We start from the raw sequence: 24,237 nt of genomic DNA, 5'->3' as shown, positions 1-24,237 counted from the left end.
GTGTCTGTCTCCACTCCAGTTCTTTTGTTTACTTGTATTGTTTACTTGTCTTTGTTTGTTGTTTGTTTGTTTTTAGATTACTGAATGAATGAGTTTCTGTAATCCTTAGTGTAACAGCTTAATTTTGTAATTATTCCGCAGAATGATAAAAATTCAAGGAACCATTTCGAGATTAAGAGCATTCTTCATTTAAATGGGTGCAATCATCACTTGCATCAAGGAAACCTTTTAAGACGCTTTTATTATATATTGTGTACTTCAAACATTTCCAAAAAAGTTATTTATTCCTACAAACAATTTAGTTCCATGCTTACCAGGTTTAGTACACAGTCAAGAATGACTAAACCAAAATAGAACAAAGCATTAAATTGTCTAGGTTTGTACAAACATGCATTCAAACAGCACAGTTCTTAAGAGTTCGCAGTAAGTGCTTTCACCTGATTACTAGTGTTCCTTTTCTCATAATTCTGTTTGCCTAAAGTACACCGTTTTCCTAAATTGAATTTATTGTATTCTGTTTATTTTTTTTCCATAGGACCGACATACCAGATGGAAGTCCAAAGCTAGCATTAGCATTTGTTTACATTTGATTACCACACTCAAGGTGCTCGTACAGTGCAGAGAAAGTAAAGAACTTATGCAAACATGGCTATGTTAAGGGTTACCTGAGGGATATGTTTATCCCTGTGCTTTTGCTGACTGCTGCAAAATCATGCAGTGTGACTGTAGTGAAGGCCTGTCTAGACAAGAATGATAATTCATTTCTCTTCTGTAATTCTCTTCTCCCTAGCTTGTATTTATGTGACTGTGTGTGTGTGTGTGTGTGTGTGTGTGTGTGTGTGTGTGTGTGTGTGTGTGTGTGTGTGTGTGTGTGTGTGTGTGTGTTTTACATTTATTTGTTCTCACCAGCATTGGTGCCACAGCCCAGTTTACCTGTGATGAAGACCATGTCCTGCAGGGCTCTAAGACCATCACATGTCAGAGAGTGGCTGAGGTCTTCGCTGCCTGGAGTGACCATAGACCTGTGTGCAGAGGTGAGAATCACAGCGTTCCCGCTGCCAGACGAAATGTGGCATGGCATAGAAAAGCAAAACAGAAGACCAGATAGAGGCGGAAAGCTCGAGATGACTCACGCTAGAGTCAAAACATTTTTGTTCCTACTTTAGCAGCTGTGCTAAAGTTTGAGCCACATTCTTTATTTAACACTAGAGCTCCTAAGATTTCAGGATTCTCAGGACGTCACCCCTCCTTCTTCTCCTTCTTGCCAGCAATTAGCAAGACCAAACATCACCCTTTATTATGTTAATTCACAGAGCAAGACTGAGGCAGCAGCCTCACCCAGAAAGTCTCTGCACCCAGAAAGTCAAACAAGCAGATCACAAACAAGCAGAAACACAAATGCTTCTATCAAATGCGTCTAACACAAATATAGATAGATAGATAGATAGATAGATAGATAGATAGATAGATAGATAGATAGATAGATAGATAGATAGAGAGGTAGTATAAGAAATGTACAAAGAGCAAGATTCAAGCCTGCTGTTTAGATCACAAACAAGCAGAAACACAAATGCCTCTATCAAATGCTTCTAACACAAATATAGATAGATAGATAGATAGATAGATAGATAGATAGATAGATAGATAGATAGATAGATAGATAGAGAGGTAGTATAAGAAATGTACAAAGAGCAAGATTCAAGCCTGCTGTTTAGATCACAAACAAGCAGAAACACAAATGCCTCTATCAAATGCTTCTAACACAAATATAGATAGATAGATAGATAGATAGATAGATAGATAGATAGATAGATAGATAGATAGATAGATAGATAGATAGATAGAGAGGTAGTATAAGAAATGTACAAAGAGCAAGATTCAAGCCTGCTGTTTAGATCACAAACAAGCAGAAACACAAATGCCTCTATCAAATGCTTCTAACACAAATATAGATAGATAGATAGATAGATAGATAGATAGATAGATAGATAGATAGATAGATAGATAGATAGATAGATAGATAGATAGATAGATAGATAGATAGATAGATAGAGCAGTGATAGTTTTTTTTTTCATTCAGCATAGCAGAACGTTTTGCTCAAGAAGAGGCAAGTCTTTAAACATCATTGTGGAGCATCCCTTTTTAATCTAGGTGTGACGGGCAGGTGTGAGCAACAAAAAGGAAGCGATCACGCCAAGTCTCAGGGAAAAAGGGTGGTTTAATATAAAGTGTGCAAACCTAAAACCCGTGCAATAGATCCGAATTAAGGATATAATGACCAGCGGTCAACTGGTACAAAGACAAGGCATATATAGACAGACAAACGACCATCAGGTGGGAACGGATCACGGGCTCCGCCCACCTGAGGGGCGTACACGACGTCACAAGACAACAACAACACAGCCGCTGTGGACAGAGGCGGCCGGTAGGGGGCCGCCTCACCGTGACAGACCCCCCCACCAAGCCGCACTCCCCTCCACTGGGTGTGTGGCACACAGCGGCTGCACAACAACACGAAGGGGCAGGAAGGCAAGGACAGGCAGGGACACCTCTCCTGCAGTCCACGAGCTGAAACACAAAACACATAACATAGTCAGCTCACCTCCCTGGGCGGGACCCTGGACCGACTGGGCCGTCAACAAGACAAAACCACGCCCCGGTCGGTCACAGGGCCCTCACGCCCTAACCGGCCTTAAGCCGCATAGCCCCACAGGTGCGAGGACGGCGGGCCTCGGCTCCTTGTCCGTCCGGGGTGTATGTGTGTGCAGGTTACCTCCCTGGGGCGTGGCTACGTCACCTCCAGGACCCCGTGGAAGGGTCTCCGTCCTGTGCAGGAGCTCTTCAGACCGGAGCCCCATGGTCCCCAAACATCCGGGGGCCCCAGCCCTCTAGGGAGGGGCTCTTTCCGACCGGGCTCCGGTCACCCCACAACATAAGGGGGCTCCTGCCAGCTGGAGACCTCCACAAGGCCCAGGAACGCCACGATCCACCGCCAGGGAGAAGCACCTGCACACAAAACACAAAATGCACACACACACCCACACACACCAACACAAAACATAGACGCGCACTGCCCTGATCCCCCTTACAATGGGGGAGGGGTCTCCGTCTTAGCAGGGGACCTCCACCTGCTCAGGAGAACCCCCCACGTTCCTGGTCAGGGCCTCCCTCAGGAGCGACGCCCTCCGTGCCACACCCCATGGCACGGGACCACAGCCGGTCCTCCCCCAAACACACATTTAAGGGGAGGAGCATGCGTGGGATTACATGTAACAGTTGACAACACGCTAGGACAACACACACGCAAATACTAGACAAACAAAACTGTGCACAAACAACGAACGGAACGGGATCCATACGTGCACGCTCGTTAGACACTGACGCGCCGCTCGGGTTCGCAGTCGCTCCCCCCACATTAAACACAAGACGACGGGGGAGCGAGGCGACGGTGATGAGCGGTACCCGCGTCACACATAAAACATTTAACACTAACACAAACGAGCGACGCACACTGACCAACGTTACCATTCATACGTACACAGACACCACACAAGACGAAGATCATACCCAGGGAGACTGCCCTGGTCCTCGCCGTGCCACACACACAACACGGGCACGGCGGAGCTCTTCAAACAAACAGACAACAAACACGAAGAGTTTTCCCAGGGCAGACAGCCCTGGTCCTCGCCGTGCACACACAACACAAAAGCACGGCGGAACTCTTCACAAAACACCACGCAGACAAACACTTACCACGAGACATGACCACGAACGAAGGAGAAAGAAAAAGAGACTCGGCGGCTTCCGAAGGGTGGCTGGTCATTCTGTGACGGGCAGGTGTGAGCAACAAAAAGGAAGCGATCACGCCAAGTCTCAGGGAAAAAGGGTGGTTTAATATAAAGTGTGCAAACCTAAAACCCGTGCAATAGATCCGAATTAAGGATATAATGACCAGCGGTCAACTGGTACAAAGACAAGGCATATATAGACAGACAAACGACCATCAGGTGGGAACGGATCACGGGCTCCGCCCACCTGAGGGGCGTACACGACGTCACAAGACAACAACAACACAGCCGCTGTGGACAGAGGCGGCCGGTAGGGGGCCGCCTCACCGTGACACTAGGCCTTTTAATTTAGGCCTTTAATCTAGGACCTTTTTATTCTAGGCCTCCATGGCACACAAGACCTACAGAATAATGCAGCTACTGGGATATTTTGCAGACCATGACTGCATGACTGCATGACTGCATGACTTTTGCTTATAATAATAATCCATTTTTAGTGCTGTGTGTGTAAATAAAGGTGTTGTTTAAAACAACCACATAAAGATTGCTAACACAACAAAACAACAAAAACAACAAAATAACGGTTAAGGACATCACCCAAAAATGAAAAAAAAAAACAGTTTCCAATGGCCATTCGTTAAGTATAACTTGCTTCCCTACCTACCAAACCATTGAGACTGTGTCTGTTAACCGTGGCAGATATAGGAATAACAGGGCGATATGTTTTTAAAAATCTAATTAAAATTAAATTAAATAATCAACATGAAGTGAGCAGCAATATTAAGCTAAGGCTAGGACTTCTAAACATTAGATCGCTTGCATCAAAAGCTGTGATAGTAAACGAAATAATCTCAGATAACAGACTAAATGCAACAGAGACATGGGCTAGAGTAAACAAATATGTAAGTTTTAATGAAGCAGCTCCTCCTGGATACAGTTATGTTTATCAGCCCCGTATCACAGGGCATGGAGGTGAAGTAGCCACAATATATGACACAGATAGCCTATAGGATTTACTGTAAAACCAACCACCTCTATTAACTCATTCGAAGCTTTGATAGGCGAAATAGGCAATAGTCTCATAGGCAATAAAACAAAGCTTAAACTATCTATCAACCACCGGGTCCTTACTCAGAATTTCTTAAGGAATTTGCTGAGTTTCTTTCGGAATTAGTCCTAACAATTGAAAGATTTGTAATTGTGGGTGATTTCAACATTCATTATGAAAATAAATCAGACCCACTGAAAACCGCGTTCGATTCCATCCTAGACTCAGTAGGTATAGCCCAAAATGTGACAGGACCTACTCACCGCTGTAAACACACCTTAGACTTAATACTTACTTACGGGTTAAACATAGAACATTTGGCAATTATATGACGCCATTTCAGATAATTCCCTACTGATATATGAAATAGCTTTATACGATTAACATCAGAAGCGCCATATAAAAACCACACGCACCATCACGCACCGCAGCAACATTTATTAACATACTACCAGAGCTACCGAGCACTGCAGCCCAATGAATTAGAACAGGCAACACAACAGTTTTATTCCACACTCAGCAATACCTTAGACAGTGTAGCTCCAGTTAAAACAAAATTAATTAGGGAGAAAAAGCTTGCACCATGGTATGACGACCACACTCGTCTTCTAAAACAGGCAGCTCGAGCAGCGGAGCGCAAATGGAGATCCACCTCACTAGAAGTGTTTAGAATCACATGGAAAGACGCCGTAGTCAAATATAAACATGCTCTAATAAAAGCTAAAGCCTCATATTATTCGACACTAATAGAAAACAACAAAAATAACCCTAGATTTCTCTTCGCGACTGTATCAAAACTAACAATATCAATGACACTAGTTCTAATACAGCACTTACACACACTAGTGATGAATTTTTAAACTTTTTTAGTAATAAAATAGATATTATCTGACTACAGAGTCATAATACATCACAGCCTAACCTCCAATCCAACCAGTATAGTATAGGTATTAGTAACTACGCATCCGAAAATATTACTGAGCTAAATGGCTTCGATCCTATATCGCAAAAAGAGGTCACAACAATAATTCATTCGTATAAGCCTACATCATGTATATTCGACCCAGTTCCAACCCGTCTATTCAAAGACCTACTCCCAGCTATTGAAGGGCCCTTACTTAATATGATTAACAGTTCCCTTAACCTAGGATATGTGCCCAAACAATTAAAATGTGCCGTAATTAGACCCTTGATTAAAAAACAGAATCTCGTTCCGCATATTCTAGCCAACTATAGACCAATTTCTAATCTCCCATTTATCTCTAAAATTCTAGAAAAAGCAGTTTACAATCAGTTAAACCATTATCTCCAATCAAATAGTATCCATGAAACGTATCCAGTATCCAATCAGGATTTAGACCGAACCACAGCACTGAAACAGCTTTACTCAGGGTAGTGAATGATTTACTAATATCGTCCGATAATAGGCTCATCTCATTCCTTATACTGTTAGATCTTAGCGCAGCTTTTGATACTGTAGACCACAACATTTTGCTGGATCGACTAGAAAACATGGTAGATATTAAAGGAGTTGCACTCTCCTGGTTTAGATCATATCTGACCGACCGCTTCCAATGTGTAAGTGTTAATAATAAAACATCTAAATCTGTTCAGGTTAAATATGGTGTCCCACAAGGGACAGTCCTAGGACCACTTCTATTTACACTTTACATGTTACCCTTAGGCGAGATTTTCATCAGTTTCCACTCCTACGCAGACGACACCCAACTATATTTATCGGCTAAACCCGATGATTTAGGTGTAAACAGTAAAATCGAGAACTGTGTAGAAGAGATAAAACATTGGATGGCGTGTAACTTTCTAGCACTAAATCCAGATAAAACAGAGCTAATAGTTGAGTCTAGGGCAGTGAGAGACAAGATACGTAATGTAGCATTGAATCTACATTCCTTTACTATAACCCCCAGCGCAGAGGTAAAGAACTTAGGTGTTACAATAAACCCAGATCTCTCGTTCGATTCAAACATTAATAATATTTCTAGGGTAGCGTTCTTTCACTTACGCAACATTGCTAAAATTAGAAATGTATTAAATACTAGTGATGCGGAAAAACTAATCCATGCATTCATATCCTCTCGCCTAGATTATTGCAATAGTCTTCTAGCTGGATGTTCTGGTAAATCGATAAACAAACTCCAGCTGGTTCCGAACACAGCAGCGCTAGTTTTAATGAAAACAAAAAAATTTGATCACATTAGTCCTGTACTATCGTCATATCGTCATACTATCGTCATTACATTGGCTGCCAGTTAGATTCCGTATTGACTATAAAATATTTTTATTAACATATAAAACACTGCATGGCTTAGCTCCAGAGTATCTTAGTGAACTTATTGATCATTACAACCCAGCATGTTCACTTCGGATCAAAAAGATCACAGCAGGTGGAAGAGCCTTTTCTTTTAAAGCTCCACAATTGTGGAATAATCTTCCTGCCTTTATTCGGGACTCAGACACAGTCTCAATGTTTAAAACTCAACTAAAGACTTATCTGTTTAGTTTGGCCTTTGAATAATCTGTTACATATTTACCACATCACATATCTTTCTTCTCCGAGGTTCACTTGGGGAGTAACACTGCAGTTGGAGCAGTTGGAGCTCATCGCTCCGACACGGAATGAAAACCTGGCGTTCATCATAAGACATTTACATTGACAATATCAACACCCAGAACTTTCATTCTAGTTACCTTATACTTAGCCTGATTGTGTGATTTGTTTGTAACTTGTGTATTCGTCTGTATAATTTGTTTTTGTGTAATTTGTGTGTTAACGGGCCACCCAATGGAGGATGGGTTCCCTTTTGAGTTCCCTTCCTATTCCCCACCATCTAGGGAGTTTTTCCTTGCCACTGTCGCCTTTGGCTTGCTCATTAGGGATTTGGACCCATAGTAATGTTAACCTTGTAAATCCTGTAAAGCGCTTTGTGACAACATATGTTGTGAAAAGCGCTATACAAATATATTTGATTTGATTTGATTTGATTCATGACAGAACTGGAATGTTCATTTGCGTGAGCTTGTCTTGCCCAAGTTGAGCTCCAGGGGCCCAGGGACAGGAAGCACATGTTCATCAGAAACCTTGTGGTATTACATGTACCACGCTTGGTAGAAAAATGTTCCACAGAGATGTATAACTAATTTTGTGTTTGATAATGTCACTGATGCCCAAGTTCCATAATCAGGGTGTATGTGATATTATCAGCTTGAGGCACTGGACATACTGGTGAAACATGCAGTGTTCTAGATAGAAGAAGCCTGATTAGCAGATATGGTGTTTCCAAATATTAAATCCCCATATGCTCCAGAATGCCATCAGCAGTCCCCCTGAAAGGCAGCCATTTTGAATACTGGGTCTAGTGTGTCTGTTACCTATGTTAGACCATTGTTGTTCATTATATACGTGGTCATAACACAGGTTTACCCCTGCATGCTCTCCTTTTTCATTAGATTAACGTAACACGTGAAACGTTACAGCTATTCATAAATGGCTAAAAGCTAACATGCCTTGCTATAGAGTGGCATTTCAATGAAACCACATCACTCCTTATCACTCACGTGCTGCTAGCTGGACGGTTGAGAAGTTCAGAGATCAGGAGTCATGATCAGCTGAACATATGACGCTGCTCACATTGCGCGTGGTCCTGAGGCTGATGATCTGCACAGGAGAAGTGTTAATGGATGAGGATCTTCACTGTTCTACAGCACTATTATTCAAAGCAACATCTACATTGACACATTCCATTAAGTATCATACCTCCCTTAAAGCACGGTTATGAATATGGATCAGTCACTGGAAAGGGCTTGCAACAAGGGGTACTGAACTTTAATTGATGTTGTGTCAACAGAAAGAACATTAATTACACTGAAGAGTTTGTTTCTGTTCCTTGTGACAAGTGCATCTATCAACAGAAAGGTCCCCCCCCCCCCCCCCCCCTTGTGTGAAGGAACGTGGTTGCTATGGCAACCGTTATAATTTAGAGTCAAGACATGTTAACCATCAGTAACATCATCAATGTCGCTGTCTAAGTACTAATGGCCTTAACCTCCTGAGACCGGGTTAAGTTAGTGTGTGCATTTTTAATCTCTCCTTGCTGTTTGTAACTAGTAGCACCTGTTAACTCTGGAATGCAGTTATGCATTATGCAATATCCTGAAACAGGTAGCAAACAGTAGTTTGTTGGGGTGTGTGTGTGTGTGTGTGTGTGTGTTTGTGTGTGTGTGTGAGCACGTACGTGCATGAATGTGGTATTGCAGGGGTGGGTAATGTCTTCTTAAAATAGTTTTTTGCTTTCCAAATTCCTATGTCTTCACATGAAGTCTTTTGCAGTTAAATCAACAGTGTGTCATTTATGTTGTACCATTAAGGCCAAACTAACACACGTAACACTGTTGCTGTATTTCAGGCAGACACTTTAATTATGCATAATTAGAGCTTGAAATGAAGTAGAGCGATATGGATAACTCCAAGGCATAATTATTGTGTTTGAAGAGCATGCTGGGAGATCATGAAACTGTTTTTTCTTCTTCATCTTCATCTTCTTCATTTTTCATTCTTTCCATGCTCGTTAGTGAAGTATGTGTCTCTAACTCTTCCCCCAAATAAGTCAGAGGTATTATCTTGGCTTTTAAAAGCCCATATGTTTGCAGTGAGACATCGTGAACTTCTTTTAACAGGACTTGTAGAGTTTAAACATTCTGAATATAACTGAAGTATACGATACAAAGTACTGTGCAAATGTCTTAGGCCACTTAGGTCTTTGAAGTTATCAGTTTGATACACTGTATAAACATGGCTATAAAGTTCATTTAATGATTTTACCAAGCTGTAAAGACCTGATGTAGAGACCATTAGGAATTGTTGTGTAAAAGAATTGATCCTGAATATTTATCAAAGTTATGGATAAATCCATTGGACACTGTGATTGGGTCCTCATTGAGAGTTCCCCTATGTATTTTGTTTTTCATTTGAAACGAGTCATAAAGGAATGAGAGTAGAAAAGAAAAGAAAATAACATTCTCCTCAAATGAAATTGGATTTAACCAAAAAAATATTTATCTTGCACAGCTCTGTGCATTTACATATATGTATCATGTAACAGTCACTTTTGTGACTGGTGAAAAAAACATGTTATTTCTTACAGCATGTGTCTTAAGAAGCACTTACATATACATGACATTTTTGCAGCCTAATTGTAGTAAGTCAATTATACAGTATTTAGGTATCTCATATCTACTCATGTAAGTGTTTAATTTGTAACTGTTAAATTAGATTACTATAAGATCTGAATCGTATGTACCATTACTGAAGATGGAGGTTTTGTAGACCACAGGAGCAGCAGTGACAGAGCAGGGTGAGTGTAGTGGCCCTGCAGACACACTCGTTACAACCCAGTGATTAGGTGTAGAAGACTGGGCCTCAGACCAAACTTTGTTCATAATACTTGTCTTTCTTGCAAGCCGTTAATCTAAGTCAGCCCAAAGTTTAGTGGATGTTAAATGACAGCTGAGGACTGTCAACCCTTGATGTCCATGTGTCCACAAATGACTTCCTCAGCTTCCCTACGAAGGCAGTTAGACATGTCAGGCAACACAATGCCATATGGCTGTGTAAAAAAAAAAAACAAAAAAAAAACAAACAACAAACTAAGACAGATGGTACAAGTCTGCCGACCGTTCTCTGGACTTTAATCAGCACAGTGTCTTGACAAATGTTTGTTTTTGCTGGGTGTCTTTAAGGTATGACTGATGTATATGGTCTGAGTGTGTTAGGTTTGTGCATATGGTGGGGTTTTCTGGAGTCACCAGAGATGCTGTTGAATGCTTTCTTGCAGGCATGCCGATCATATCAATAGATTAATATAGCCAGCAGCAGAAAAACAAGCGTGCACACAAATGCTCTTCGTTTCTTACTGAACCCAGCTGGCCTGGTTTTCTGGCCAATGAGAGAACTGTAATGTGTGGGAGGAAAGGAGAGCTCAAAAAGATAAAAGAATACAGTAGCAAAGCCAAGGACACAAGTTGGTTTACATCTGTTGAGGAGCTAATGAATAACATTTAACAAAAGTGTAGTGATAGTTCTCATATAAGATAATCATGATGGTTCTCATATAAGGTGATGGTGATAGTCCCCATATAACGTGACACAAGTAAAACTTTTAAATAGTCTGTATACATACACGGTAGACTGGCCAGTAATATGCCTGTGGTATTGTATATGTGAGTGGGTGGTAGAGCATTTCTGTACATGTTGTCATGGTGACATTAAGGGTAAGGCAGGGTGAGGGGGGGGAATCCACAAATAAAAAGTGAAGCACCGTCCCAGGTTAATGATGTCATTGATCATTCTAGGTGACTTGGTTTAAGGCTGCTGTGCTCTTCTGCTTTCTGGTCTCTTACAATCTTTATGCTGTCTGCTGAGTTGGCTCATTTTCCTAACGGAGGTCAGCTTCAATGTCAGGATGCATAAAGCAGCAGATGCGGAAGGGGATAGGGGCAGCAGGGTGCTTTATCACGCTGGATGGGCCGTTATCTTGATGCCCAGAAGTAAATGCTTATCTGGTAGCTTCCGTCTTGGAAAGACCAGGAATAATTATCGATTAAAAGGGACGATAGTACAACAACCAGGTAAAAGTTTGGGCTAATGTGATTGAAAACAGAAGGCAGAGGTCCAGGTGCCATTCTTGCTGAGGTTCTGGTTTCGTGTAGGTAGTACACAAGTGGCAGGATGTCGTTGGGCGAATAATCAATTGTTTGCTCAGCCTCCTGTCCCTTAATTTTAGAGATCATTTTCTCTCTGGCTGCTTAGCTGTGGGTGAGATGGGCCCGGGCGCGGCCGTTCATTTCCCAGGCCGTAATTGAGCTGTCAGGACGAGCGCGAGCATGTGCAGATATACTGTATGTGACGGGGAATACAGAGGCAGCCTGCTGGAGCAGCACCCCGAGCCCCTAAATCGCACAATCGTCCATCAGTCCTCAACGCTGCCCCCACGTGAAGCAGCACTAAAGCTGGCTGAGAGATGGCGGCAGAGAGCGCGGGTCAGCCGCCGTGCGTGAAGGCTTTATGGACCGTTCTTGTCCAGTTCTTTGGTGATTTAGCATGTGTTGCCCTTACAGGTTCAGAGGAAAAGACCAAAGGTAGCGAGGAACAAAGATAATCAATAATGGGAATGGAAAGAGATCCAGGGATCCAAATCTGGCAAACAAGCTGGATATGTAAATACAACATTGTAAACACCATCCTTGCTGTAGAAAAAGACACACATGGCATACTAGAAGGAAACTGTAAACCTGTAAAGATGTCGTTGTGGATGCATAATCTTGCAGAGCTTGTCCATTAGCTCACAGCTAATTCATTAATTAAATAAGGACATAATTTTGCATGATCTATACATAATTGTCAACTACTCTGAAAGGCAGGCCTTTATCTGCCTGATCAGTTTTCCATGCTTCCTGCAGGCTGTTGGAACAGCTGCCCACTCTACTGGAGGTCCTCGTCCTCCAGGAACATAGGCACCTGCTGCGTAGGCTAATGCAAAGAAGAATCCCGTACCCTCACTACCACTGCACATGCCAGTGCTCAGTCTGGCTATGTGTGGGTGAGCAGGGTGTATCTGCGTGGGTCCACACCCCCTGCCGACGCCACTCCTCGCACATAGGAACTTTCCAGCATTTGTCTCGGCGGTCTCATGACCTTTAGCTATGCACTAAATCACTGCCGTCATGTCACCCGCGTGCCTGTCTGTTCCCGTGGCTACAGGCTGCACAAACTAATTAAGAAGATGCCACTTGAAATCATGCAGAAAATTGCCTAGATCTATATTTTCAGGAAGGCCCCAAGGGTATTTTGACTTCATCATAAATTTCTATATAACCATTTATAGGGGCCTTTTCTTTCCCCCATATCTGTGGAAGATATTGTGAGCCCATTGTCATTTGAAATGTGTTGAGTATACAGTAATAATTAGTTTTGCCCCAGAAGACAGCTAAATATTAATAGTAACATGGAAAGCTTGACATTTGGTATTGATATTCTGGGGTAAAGCGGGCCTTCACAATGTGAAATAATGATAGATGTAGATGCTTCAAGATGGCTCTGTGTCTTCTGCTCTCCAGGTCTTCAGGTGTGCGGTTCGCTTGGTCCTGTTCGGCTGGATTTCTCTTTCATAGTTCAAACTAAGCATCACATCCCATGGCAGGCTGTGAGAGGCCTTGTCAGGACACTGTTCTGATGAGGAGCCTCGTCAAACAAATGACTTTCAGAGCAAAAAGAGTCCTTTTGGGTCCTCTGCTCACACCCCCCCCCCCCCCCCACGCGCCTCAGATAATCAGTTATTTATTTTCAAAAGCAATCAAGATGTCAGAAGCCGATAGCAAAACCTGCTGCCATCGGAGACAATGCCTCCTTGTCTTCCATCAAATCCCCGTCACTTTGGCATAGGCAATAATAAATGTGCCAAAAATACAAAGAGGCCAGATTTGGGGATGCATAAACCCCAGCTCCTTTAGAGCATGCTAATTTTAAGATATCACTGTCACGGGCTGGGAGAAAGAGACCGGAGCATGTCTATTTAACAAATTATAACTGGCATTTCTCTATTAAGATGACGAATCATGCCCAAGTGTATTTGGCTAAGCCTCGTTCTGAATTAACTCGTTCAGCTGCCATGAAGTTAGTCATCTGAGTATTTGATTGGATTTCTAATTGTTGACAAATGAAGGCAGTCATGGTTGACTGGTCGAGACTTGTAAGTTATATTCTGGTATTTGCCATGCAAATCATGCCAAACACTAGGAGCAGTTGAGTAAAACTGTCCTGTGAGATAGTGGTGCATCTCTTCAGTGTTCTTCTTTCTTTGTGACATCAATCATTTTTTTCAAATTGATATTTTAACAAATCCTTGTTTGTCATGTTCCCTTCCAGTGAAGACCTGTGGATCCAATCTACAAGGTCCATCCGGAACGTTTACCTCTCCGAATTTCCCAATCCAGTATGAGAGCAACTCCCAGTGTTTGTGGATCATTACAGCCAGCAACCCGAACAAGGTAAACAGCTCCCCAAAAACACATGTGACTGCAGGCCACGGTGTTCTCCACCAGAGGAACATGACGTACCCTGAAAACACAGTGTCAACTGCTGCCTTTTGTAAGATGTGTAGTTTGACCTGATTTTTAATAGAGCACAGGGAATTGATTCTATGCCTTCCATCTGGTTTATGTTTCATTAGATAGTTTTACATTGTTTGTGTATTTCAGAATGGCATTTACATGGTGTATAGTCTCATTTAAATTGATAAAACCACCACTCTTGAGATCAGCCATCTGTCTTGATGGATCTCAGTCCTTCCTTTTACACACAGGAAGTGATTTTAGAACAAGGTGTCGATTCAGACGTAGCTTCATCCACATTTGGCCAGTGTTCAAAGAGCACCGCTGATTTCTCATGAATTCCACGAGGATGTCAACATTTTCAGTTGGTGTGTTGTCTACACCGAGCAGCCATTTCATCCATCGAAAGGCTTGGCAACGTTTGTTCCTCTTTGAAGAATAGTGCAAGAAGAGAGAGCAAACACGTGACTGTCCCGATGTCATTTCCTTTGTCCTTCCTACCAAAAACAGCAGATATCCACTTCAACACCTTCGGCTTGTCCTGAATAATACATATCTGTAAGCACAAAGAGATTTCTACGTCAGTGTTGATAACCACCAACACAGTGAGGGTCATGAATGCTAGCTTGCTTTCACCACAACCCACTGGTAAACAACCAAGTACATCTCATTTGGAAATAAACCAACTTATATAAATATGCTGCATTTATGTCATATCTTGGCAAATATAAATACAAATTAATTCTTTTAATATCCATAAATAATTGTTGTCACAATGTAATAATGTACCCTTGCTCATTTTAGGGGGAGTCTATCTGTGCAGAAATAAGACACAGTGTTCACTATATTCAATTCATTTTAGACTAATTCCAGTCACACACATCCTCACATATCCCAGGGCATTTCATACTAGACCACAACAGTGCCAAGTTTTCTTAACTTGGTACATGGGCTGATCATTTTGGGGTCATTTTTCAGGAATGTTTAATAACATTTCCATTTGCCTGCCATACAAAACAGAGCGGGGCAAGCCAGTGAGAGCAGCAGAGTAAGACTGCACATCTGCTCTGAACGCACTTGTAGTGTTAATTATTCAACATCATCATGAATGCATACCCATTAAGTACTCATTAAGCAAAATATTTAAATGATGCTGTACTTTAAGAATGTTTGGGTGTTACTTTATAAAAAAAAAAAAACTGATGTCAATTGTATTTAATTTTTATCATCTTATATCAGTATACAAGTTGGAATTACTTAAAATGTCTTGACTTCTACCCAGCATAAATGACCCACCAAACTCCTCACTGCTGCCCCCGTGTGGTGGCGTGCTTGTTCTGTGGCCCTGTCCTTGAGCTGTTTGCCATTAGTATTCCTGCAGTGGCCCTCTGGACTGCTGTTCCTGGGCTGCTCATGATGGTGTCGCTGGAGCACAGTGGGAGTGGCTGAGGATCCTCCTGGCTCCTCCCCTCGCCCCGCCTCTACTCGCCGCCTCCCCTCATGGCCATGCAGCCCATGCACTTGTTGTGGATGGCCATGTTATTGGTTGTGTTAGTTACTGCACTCGTATGGGTCAGTAATGTCTGTTTCATTTGTGCCACTGAGATGAGGGTTCGGTCACAGGTTCGGTTTAAATTTGCACATTTCATTGCATGCTTTCGTGCGTGTGCACGTGAGTGTATGAGTGCACGTGTGCACGTGTATATATGTGTGCATGCGTGTGCGAGAGAGTTCACAAAATAATTTATCACTTGTATACAGACGTGGATGAGTGTTGGTGTCGGTGTCCTCGCTTAAGCCTTGAATGTGACAAAAGTCACACTGAGTGAGTGAGCGCGATGCTGTCTGAGCAGCGGGGAGTGAGGCAGCATTCAACAAGCGCTGATAGGCAGCAGAGGGCCTCAGGACAGGTGAATTCATGTCCCCGTTGGCCACATTTATAATACCAGCTGCGACAGGACCATAGGCATCTGTCTTCCCAGCACTATTCCTCACACTTGATTCGAGCTGATTTGAGTCATTAATGTTGCAATTCATCTCCAAGTAACTGACCCATGTGTAACAAACAAGATAGCCAGCATCTCCTCTCTGGTCAACTTCAAGCCAAGGCCTTTGAGCTTGACTCTTAGATAGTTGACTGGCATCCGTAGGTAATAAATTCTAGAGAAGAAACTGCCTGTTTAGGAATTGGCTTCCGCTGACCTTCTCTGCACCTGTCAGCACCAGAATCCATAAAGAAGTTTTATATCCAGCTGCTGGAGATGTTAAGCTCACCAGCTCGAGTTCAGCTCTGACTCTGCTGGCGCATGTTTGCACCACCCATCTCAAACACCTAATTAAACTTCTAACTACTGCTCGTTCACCCCTCCGTTACCTGAACTCCACTCAGAGCTGGAAACAACAGTCCAAGGCTGAAGCTGGCAGCCTTTGCTTCACCTGACATTTTCACTTGCTGAATGTTCAGAAGCCCTTTGTGAAACTGTCTGGACACTTTGCCATCCCATGATAGATAGAAGGAGACACGAAAGCCTTGCGGACCAAAGAGTTGTTCTCCACCTCGTCCCACCTCTCCACTCACCTGCCATCTGGGCTCGTTAAGAGGTCGGGAACTGCAAGCTCATCTACAGAATTTACAGAGTTGTTGTTTTTTTTTTCTGTAGCCTTGGCTTTGGCATATTGTTTTCAATAAATCAGAGTTTGTGAAACTTTCTCCTGAGATGGTCGCTTTAAAAAAAACAATGCTAAAAGTCTGAATTCAGTTTTACTGAAAAGCCGTTGGATCAGCAATGTTATAATGAAGGCTCTTGGGTGAAAAACCTAATTATGCCGTTTAGTGGACTTCGGCTTCATATATGAGTATTAACTCATTAATAATGAGTATTAACTCATTAATTATTGCCTCTTGTGGCAATAATTAATTGCCACAATTAATTATTGCCACAAGAGGCAATAATTAATGAGTTAATGCACAATGTCTTATTATTCTCACTCTGAGCTGCGATGATGGTTATTTGAGATATTGCAGTTTCTCTGGTTTGATTTTCTTTTTCAAGAATTTCATCACTACAACATCATTTCATCATTCCAGCGTTATTCAATGGCAGGAAACGAGCATGATGCGGCACAAGTTTGATTTTCTCACCGTGGAATGACATAGTTAAAGAGTTAAAAGAAACCCATAAAGTGATTCTATTTAAATGAGTCTGTAAAATGTTGCCAGTTGCCTTTGCACCCTCTTGAGAGAGGGATAGCTAACAGCTGCTTACAGCACAGAGCATTATTGCTTCATTTGTTTTTTGCAGACATAATTTTGGTGTGCCAAATTATTTATATTCTTCTCCCTGCTTTAACCTTGGTCTGAGAGAACTGGAGGGTATCGGAGCTTAATTCGGACGCCTCTTCTGTTCCACTGATGAGGCTGGGTTGCACTGAAATAGCACTAATATGGGTTTGGGATTAGTGGAAACCAGCTTTCATTATAGCTCATAACTTAAGAAGCTGCACAGAAGTCAGCTGCACTGGCAGCTTTGCTGTAAACCCTTGGCCTTCCTGAAACATATGACACATGAGTCAGCATTAAACAGTCCCTGTAAAGTGGGTGTCCCCAACTCTGGTCTGGGAGCACTAACACCATTGTAGAGTTCAGTTCCAAGATTAATCTAACATTGATGAATGTTAACACTGGTAGCGCCTGAATATTTCAGGGTGTTGTAAGTTACCTCTGCAGGGCATGTTGGACACTCCTGCGATATTTTATATAGCCTAATTAGGTCTTGAACATAAACTGAAAAGTTCAGCAGAGTGTGCCATGTTGAAGAAATCAAAACATCATTGTAGATGCTGTAGAATGGCTTCAGGCGTGCATTTCAATATGGCGCAATTCATTACAGAACACACTCACATGCTTAAAGAGCTTGATTCTGCTTTTTTCTCTTGAGTCCTTTTGCTCTTACTCCTGAGACATCTTCTCACTAACCACGAACAGGCAATTTTAGCAACAATGCCGTCAGCAAGTGCTTAGTCTAATGTTCTTAATGCAGTCTCTGAGTAATTTGTTTCCAACGTACACACAGTAGGACTAAATATGTTCTTATATAGGTCTGTTTTGGTTATTTGGCTGTGATAAATTGTGATTAGACAGATAAATAATGACCTTAAGATTAATGACAGCCCTGTAAGCTGTCCAGACAGCTTCATCAAGAAAGATAGGTCTCTTTGAAGTCTAGAAACTTGACTTAAAAAATAGTAATAATAAAAATGGCATAATGTACATGGAAGTGGTGTGGTACATGGAAGTTCCACTCTTAAAGTGATGTTGGGTTTTTAGTCCATGATGTGAGGTAAACTGCCTGTTATCATGTTGAAATGTACAGTATAATTAGGCCTGTCAGGATGGAGTCTATCCTGCATTTTCAAGGGCTCATTGGATGTGTAGTTGTCTGTACAGGACGTAGCATGTGCTGGAAGGTCCGCTAGAGCGCCCATGCTGACAGTGATGGATGCAGGGCCAAGCTATATGTACCGGCTCATGCCTGTCAGCAGTCTGTGCTTACATTCACAGATGGAAAGGTCAATCTTTATGCCGAGTTGGAGCAAACAATTTTTGGGATACTTGTGTCTAGAAAACACTGGTGTATTTATCCTGCTATGTGAAATGTAGAGTGTCAATGTGGGTATGGTAAAAGATGTAAGGTAGGGAAAAAAACACGATTCCATTAGCACCGAACACATCTTTAATCACCAAGACAGGTTATTGTATAATTCTGCTACATTAGACAAGATTTTATGTTCAATCTGAAGCGCTTGTCTGTTTTAAAGAAGGACCATCATTTCGCCACAGTAATTTATTGTATCCACCCCAATGATAATAAGTTGTATCTACTGTGTGCATATTCTCATTGTCCAGCTCACATAGACTGCTTCACTGAATGAATGCCAGTCATGTGATAGACACAGGTCTTCCTCACCTTGGTAGACATATAAATCATATAATTTTCATATATCGTATAATTTTGTCATGTGATAGCAGGAAGTATGGTGGCTATATACAGTTGTGAGTGGAGTTTATAGTGAATACGTGAGCAGAACCCAAGAACCCAAGAAAAACCAAGACCAAAAACCAGGACGTAAAAACATGGAGCATTAACTAGATACAGCAGCTCACCGAGCAAACAACCCTCATCTGGTGTAAACAACATGACTACGATAAGCAGACTCCAACATACAAACAAGGAACAAGGGAAGGCTTTGAGGAACACCTAGGGACAATTAACAGAAGAATGAACAGAAATTGCTTAATTTAATCCTGACATTTTTTGCTACTTTGAAAATGTATGATGCAAAACTGGAATTCCTCTCATAAGGATATGTTTACTATTATTTCATTTCCGTCGCATCATTTGGTCAGTTAATAGCAGTAAAAATATTTCGAGTTAAAAAAATTGATTACTGTAAAATAAATTACTGAATATAATATAACATAAAATATATAATGAATAAAAAACATGCCACAGTGACTAAATGGCCTGTCAAAACATGTTCAGAATGACCATACTTCTCAGTAGTGGTATGGGCAGAACAGCCCACAGAATCTGTCCCTGACATAATGGCTAAAAGTGTTATAAGTGGTATATTTTCAATATATGAATGATGCTTTAACATCCATACTTTAACATTTTACGTCCATATGTGCTTTCAGACACCTCTGATATTGTGTATATACATTTTTCTCAAGATATGTCAACATCATCTAACACTCAGAGATTACATAAGGCACTGTCGATTCACTCCACACATAGGCTGACAGCTTTCCCACAGTGTCATAAAGTTGATAGGGAAACACATGCTGAGTCATAGATTCAATTTTAAATATGGTTCACTATACATTCTAATTGAACCCTTTAAGTTAAGTTTAAGTTAACTCCTCTACACCTAAAACTTTCTTCACATTTTCTTCAGTCATCATGTGTGTTTTCTTACCATGAAAGAAAAGTCTTAAGCTAATGACAAATCTAGTCAAGAGATATTTCTGTCTTCCTTGAAGGAGCTTCCTGCTTGGTCTCGCAGTAGGTTTGTAAGGGTTTCTATCCAACATCTGAGGGCTAAAAGGGGAGCTGACAGTTTTAAGATTCTGATTGTCTAGAGCAGGGGTACTCAACTGGCGGACCGCGGTCCGGATCCGGACCCGAACGCAGTCCTGTCCGGACCCAATCTCATTCCTGATTAACTGGATACGGAACAAAAAAAAAAACCGGAGCATTTATTTCAGGGCTATTGAAAAAACACTCCGTCACGAGTGTTACGTTTGCCACCCCCCCTCAACAACTTACGTTCGCCACCCCCGCCGCACCGGACCTCAGGTCACAGGTATCTGCCAAAATTTAGTTGAGTACCCCTGGTCTAGAGGCAAATGCATGAAAGGACATTAAAGTAGCAGCTATGGTCAGATTTGTCTTTATTTCCTTAATGTGACCATTCCGTCCAAGCAGACCTCCCTGTTGCTTTTCTAACAGGTGTGAGGCCAAGACGCCTCTCAGACTAGCCCTGCTGCTGTGAAAAGGATTAGGCTAAAAAACAAAGATCTTTAAAAATGTCTTCTTGACCTTGGATTATCAGCCAGTGGAAACTACTGTGTTTGAAATTTATTTTAAGTAAATAGCTTGATTAAAAGTAATCAAATTAGCAAAGTAAATCTTTATTATGTGTCATCAAAAATAAGCCTTTATATTGATTCAGTAAAACAAAATGCACAGTAGATATCTTCATGCAACGTTTCAGACAGTGCTGTTCATCTGTCTCCGGGTTTTATTCTCAGCCGTAGAGAGGACTTTAGAGAGGCCTCTGTCATCACAGAGTGCTTTCTTGGTCTTTGGAGTTCAATTTGATGTAATTTAGGCAAAAACCATATGATACCCTTCTACCAGCCAGAACATATTTCATTCCAGATACAATTTTAAGAGGACTTTAAACCTATGCCATAGTAAATTTTTCGATGTACTATGGCATAGGTTTAAAATTCACACATTTCAGGCCATGGCTTGTGCTCGCGGTGTCATCACTCTTTGACCATTGACACACTCTCCTGTGGTCATTGAGAAGAACACACCCACATGTGAGGATGTGGGGCGAAGCTTGTTCCAGCACAGCCGCAGCCTGGAGCCCTGAGCACACGGCTGATTGTACATTCCAGCAGGACAGTGTGCAGCAGGTGGAGTGGGGGACTGAGACTGATCACAGATTCCATTTCTATAAGCCTAATCTGGGGGAAATGAGAATATGGGAGGCCCTAGGGGATCCAGGAACCATAGTTATATGTTTCTCCGTTGACAAGGTACTTGATCACATCCCTGCTTGTGTACTGTGTGTGCATGTGCACATGTTTGTGGGCATGCGCGTGTGTGTGTGTGTGTGTGTATCTGTCTGTGTGTCTGTGTGTGTGTCTGTGTCTGTGTGTGCATGCGTGTGTGTGTCTGTCTGTGTGTCTGTGTGTGTGTCTGTGCGCGTGTGGGTGTCTCTGTGTGCGCATGTGTGTGTGTGTGTGTGTGTGTGTGTGTGTGTGTGTGTGTGTGTGTGTGTGTGTGCGTGCGTGTGTGTGTTTGTGTGTGCCTGTGCATGCATGTGTGTGTATGAAGCCCCTCTCTCTCTTCTTTTCAGAGGAAGTGGGTGAGTCGTGACTGAGTTCACTCTGTTGTTTTTTTCCAGCTCGGCTGCTTGGCTCTCTGCTCACTCGCTCTTTGATTTTGGTGAAAGCAATGACATGTTATATTATAGTTGAGGTATTACACCACCTGTCCCACCATGACAAGCACCCATAGACTCATTGTATTTTCTAGCGCATTTTGTGTGTATGTGTGTGTGTGTGTGTGTGTGTGTGTGTGTGTGTGTGTGTGTGTGTGTGTGTGTGTGTGTGTGTGTGTGTGTGTGTGTGTCAGGGGCTTGGGGAGGCTGCCTTTATCTTACCCCTGCAGTTGTGCTTACTCATAAAAAGAGATGAAGGTTTATAGAGTGGTTCGTTGGTTTGAAGAGTGCTTTTCAAGGTTTTTTTTTTTTAAGCCCATTTGAATGGTCTGGCCATACTGTCTTACCAAAATAGACCTGTCTGTCTGACACAGCCTCATTCTCCACACATGGGCATCTTCATGGGCCTGGCTTCTTTATAGTGGAGTCATAATTCTGCTCTGTTGGTTCATTGCTTTGCCATTCGATACAGTGCTTCACTGCCTTAATGACTACCCAGTGCATGCATTACCCTGCTTCCAAAGCTAATCCCAGTGACAAGAGGCAGGCTTCTGTCCTGAGCCCCTCACTGAATATGAGTTCCTGCAGCATGGGGCCATGTTGGTACAGTCTTTTTTTGTTGTCTATATGGACGTTAAGGTAAATATAGGGATAAAAGACTCTACCTAGACTGCTAGAGAGCAGAAACTGTCCTGGGTCTTTAGCTTTATCTGCCCTGTCTACTGCAGTGACACAGGACTGCAAGATATTGTATTCAGTTGTGCAGACATATTTGTACTGATATATTTTTTTGTTAGCTCAAGCAGATTAATAATTGCAAAACCCCTGCCACGCTGAAGAGCTCATTACTTATTTTTCCTATGAATCACAGAATATTAATCACATTGTAAAGTTCAGAGCTGTCAATATTTAGTCTGAGAACCTTTTTAACCTCTAAAACATTTCCCCTGTTTGACTAAATCCTCAACTATTCAGAAGCTGTTATGCTCTTTTAAGAACTGGATTTGAATGAAAATATTGATTAGTCGGTGTATAATATAAACAATCTGCATCTATTTCCCTGTGTTTTGCCAAACAGTGAACAGTAAACAGCTCTCCATCAGACACAGAGGGTGGGGTGAAATATGCTAGCAGTATCTTGGGGAAGAACAGTTCAGATAAATTGGGAAACAGCATTGCAGAGCCACTAATTAGAAGAGCTTTCCACTTTCAAATAGGCTCAAAAGCAGGTACCGCCCACATTATAGTCACCATGCTGATTACTTCACACAAATTCTGAGTTCTACACAAAAAGTACTAAAGTGTGAGAGCACTGTATTTGAAACCTTTATCAGTAAGTCTTTTGATAAATGAAACGCATTCAGTAGAGGCGATTGTATTAGCTCACTGAACTGTTAACTAGGGTGTCCAAGCAGTGAGTGCAGACAAACTGTGTTGTGACCATGTGGATTTTTTCAGGGCCTGTAGGGCTTTAGTCCGTCTTGACGGGTTTGGGAAAGGTAGGCAAAACTTAATCTTCGACGGTTTGAACACCTGTAGCATTCACTCTGATGAACACCTAGACTAGAGCTAAGGCAACATTTTAAGACTTTGCTTGGAAAAGGCCTTTGGCCAAGTGTAAATAATACAGTTGCTACTAACTGGATAACCTCCTGGATGAGGCTGGCACAGTAACAGTAGAGGTACTGGTTGAGAAACTTAGATACCCCATAGCAGAATCACTTTACACGCCAACCCTTTCAGACTTCTCAGATCGCTGAAATAAATTGGAGCCAGGTATGATGCTTGGGTTTCCGAAAATTCATCCAGTCCCCCATGGTGCATCCGGAAGCCCATTTCAGACATGTCATAACCCTTATTACACTTTCTATGATGTTCAGACAGCCATCCAAACCAGATGATAAATCATGTCTTAGGCAAATGATGCATAATTTTTGCTCATCTTTTTTTTCTCTTTCTCTCTTTTCACCGTTTTCAGTTGTACTGCAGAATGTATGTACTGTGAAAGAAGCATAAACTCCCAATTGGGTTGTTCGATACATCGCTAAGCATGATGACTCTTTTTTTCTGCTGACAGGTGATTCAGATTAACTTTGAAGAGTTTGACTTGGAGCTGGGCTACGACACGTTAACCATCGGGGATGGCGGCGAAGTGGGGGATCCACGAACTATCCTTCAAGTGTAAGTGCCTCCACTACGCCATCTGCTTGGGATTTATTTTATCTTTTGCTGCACGGTGCATGATGATCTGGTATTATCGACATTCTTTTGCCTTGAACCAAACAAAGAAACATTGTATGAGATCGATTGCACTCGCTCTAGGTAGTGGTTGTCACCAGTAATGCACAAGGCTTTGGGGTCTCCTTGAGTGCTGTGTTGGTCATCAGTTCTCCAGAATTCTCCATGTACTCTGGCTGTTTTCGTGCACATAGCCCCAACAGGATTTGTGTGCTTGTTGCTATATAGAGCACCGTGAAAGAAGAGCATGTTTATTATTTCCTGCTTAGATATGGGGTCGGTATGGTCTACAGAAAATG

General features: G+C 42.0%; 1 protein-coding gene across 3 annotated transcripts in view; it reads left to right on the top strand.

Annotated features, from left to right (window-relative positions):
- The window catches only part of csmd3b (CUB and Sushi multiple domains 3b), a 336,693-nt gene that overhangs the window by 173,846 nt on the left and 138,610 nt on the right, over positions 1–24,237 (top strand). For all 3 annotated transcript variants that reach the window (XM_077009034.1, XM_077009033.1, XM_077009032.1), the window contains exons 9-11: positions 910–1,034; positions 13,779–13,900; positions 23,778–23,881. In XM_077009034.1, coding sequence (XP_076865149.1) covers positions 910–1,034; positions 13,779–13,900; positions 23,778–23,881 — 351 coding nt within the window. The remainder of the gene's footprint in view (positions 1–909; positions 1,035–13,778; positions 13,901–23,777; positions 23,882–24,237) is intronic.

The sequence above is a fragment of the Brachyhypopomus gauderio genome, chromosome 6 (assembly GCF_052324685.1).
Source record: "Brachyhypopomus gauderio isolate BG-103 chromosome 6, BGAUD_0.2, whole genome shotgun sequence".
NCBI classification, from domain to species: domain Eukaryota; kingdom Metazoa; phylum Chordata; class Actinopteri; order Gymnotiformes; family Hypopomidae; genus Brachyhypopomus; species Brachyhypopomus gauderio.
The sequence above is the reverse complement of the archived record's forward strand: the minus strand, read 5'-3'. Positions and strand labels throughout refer to the sequence as shown.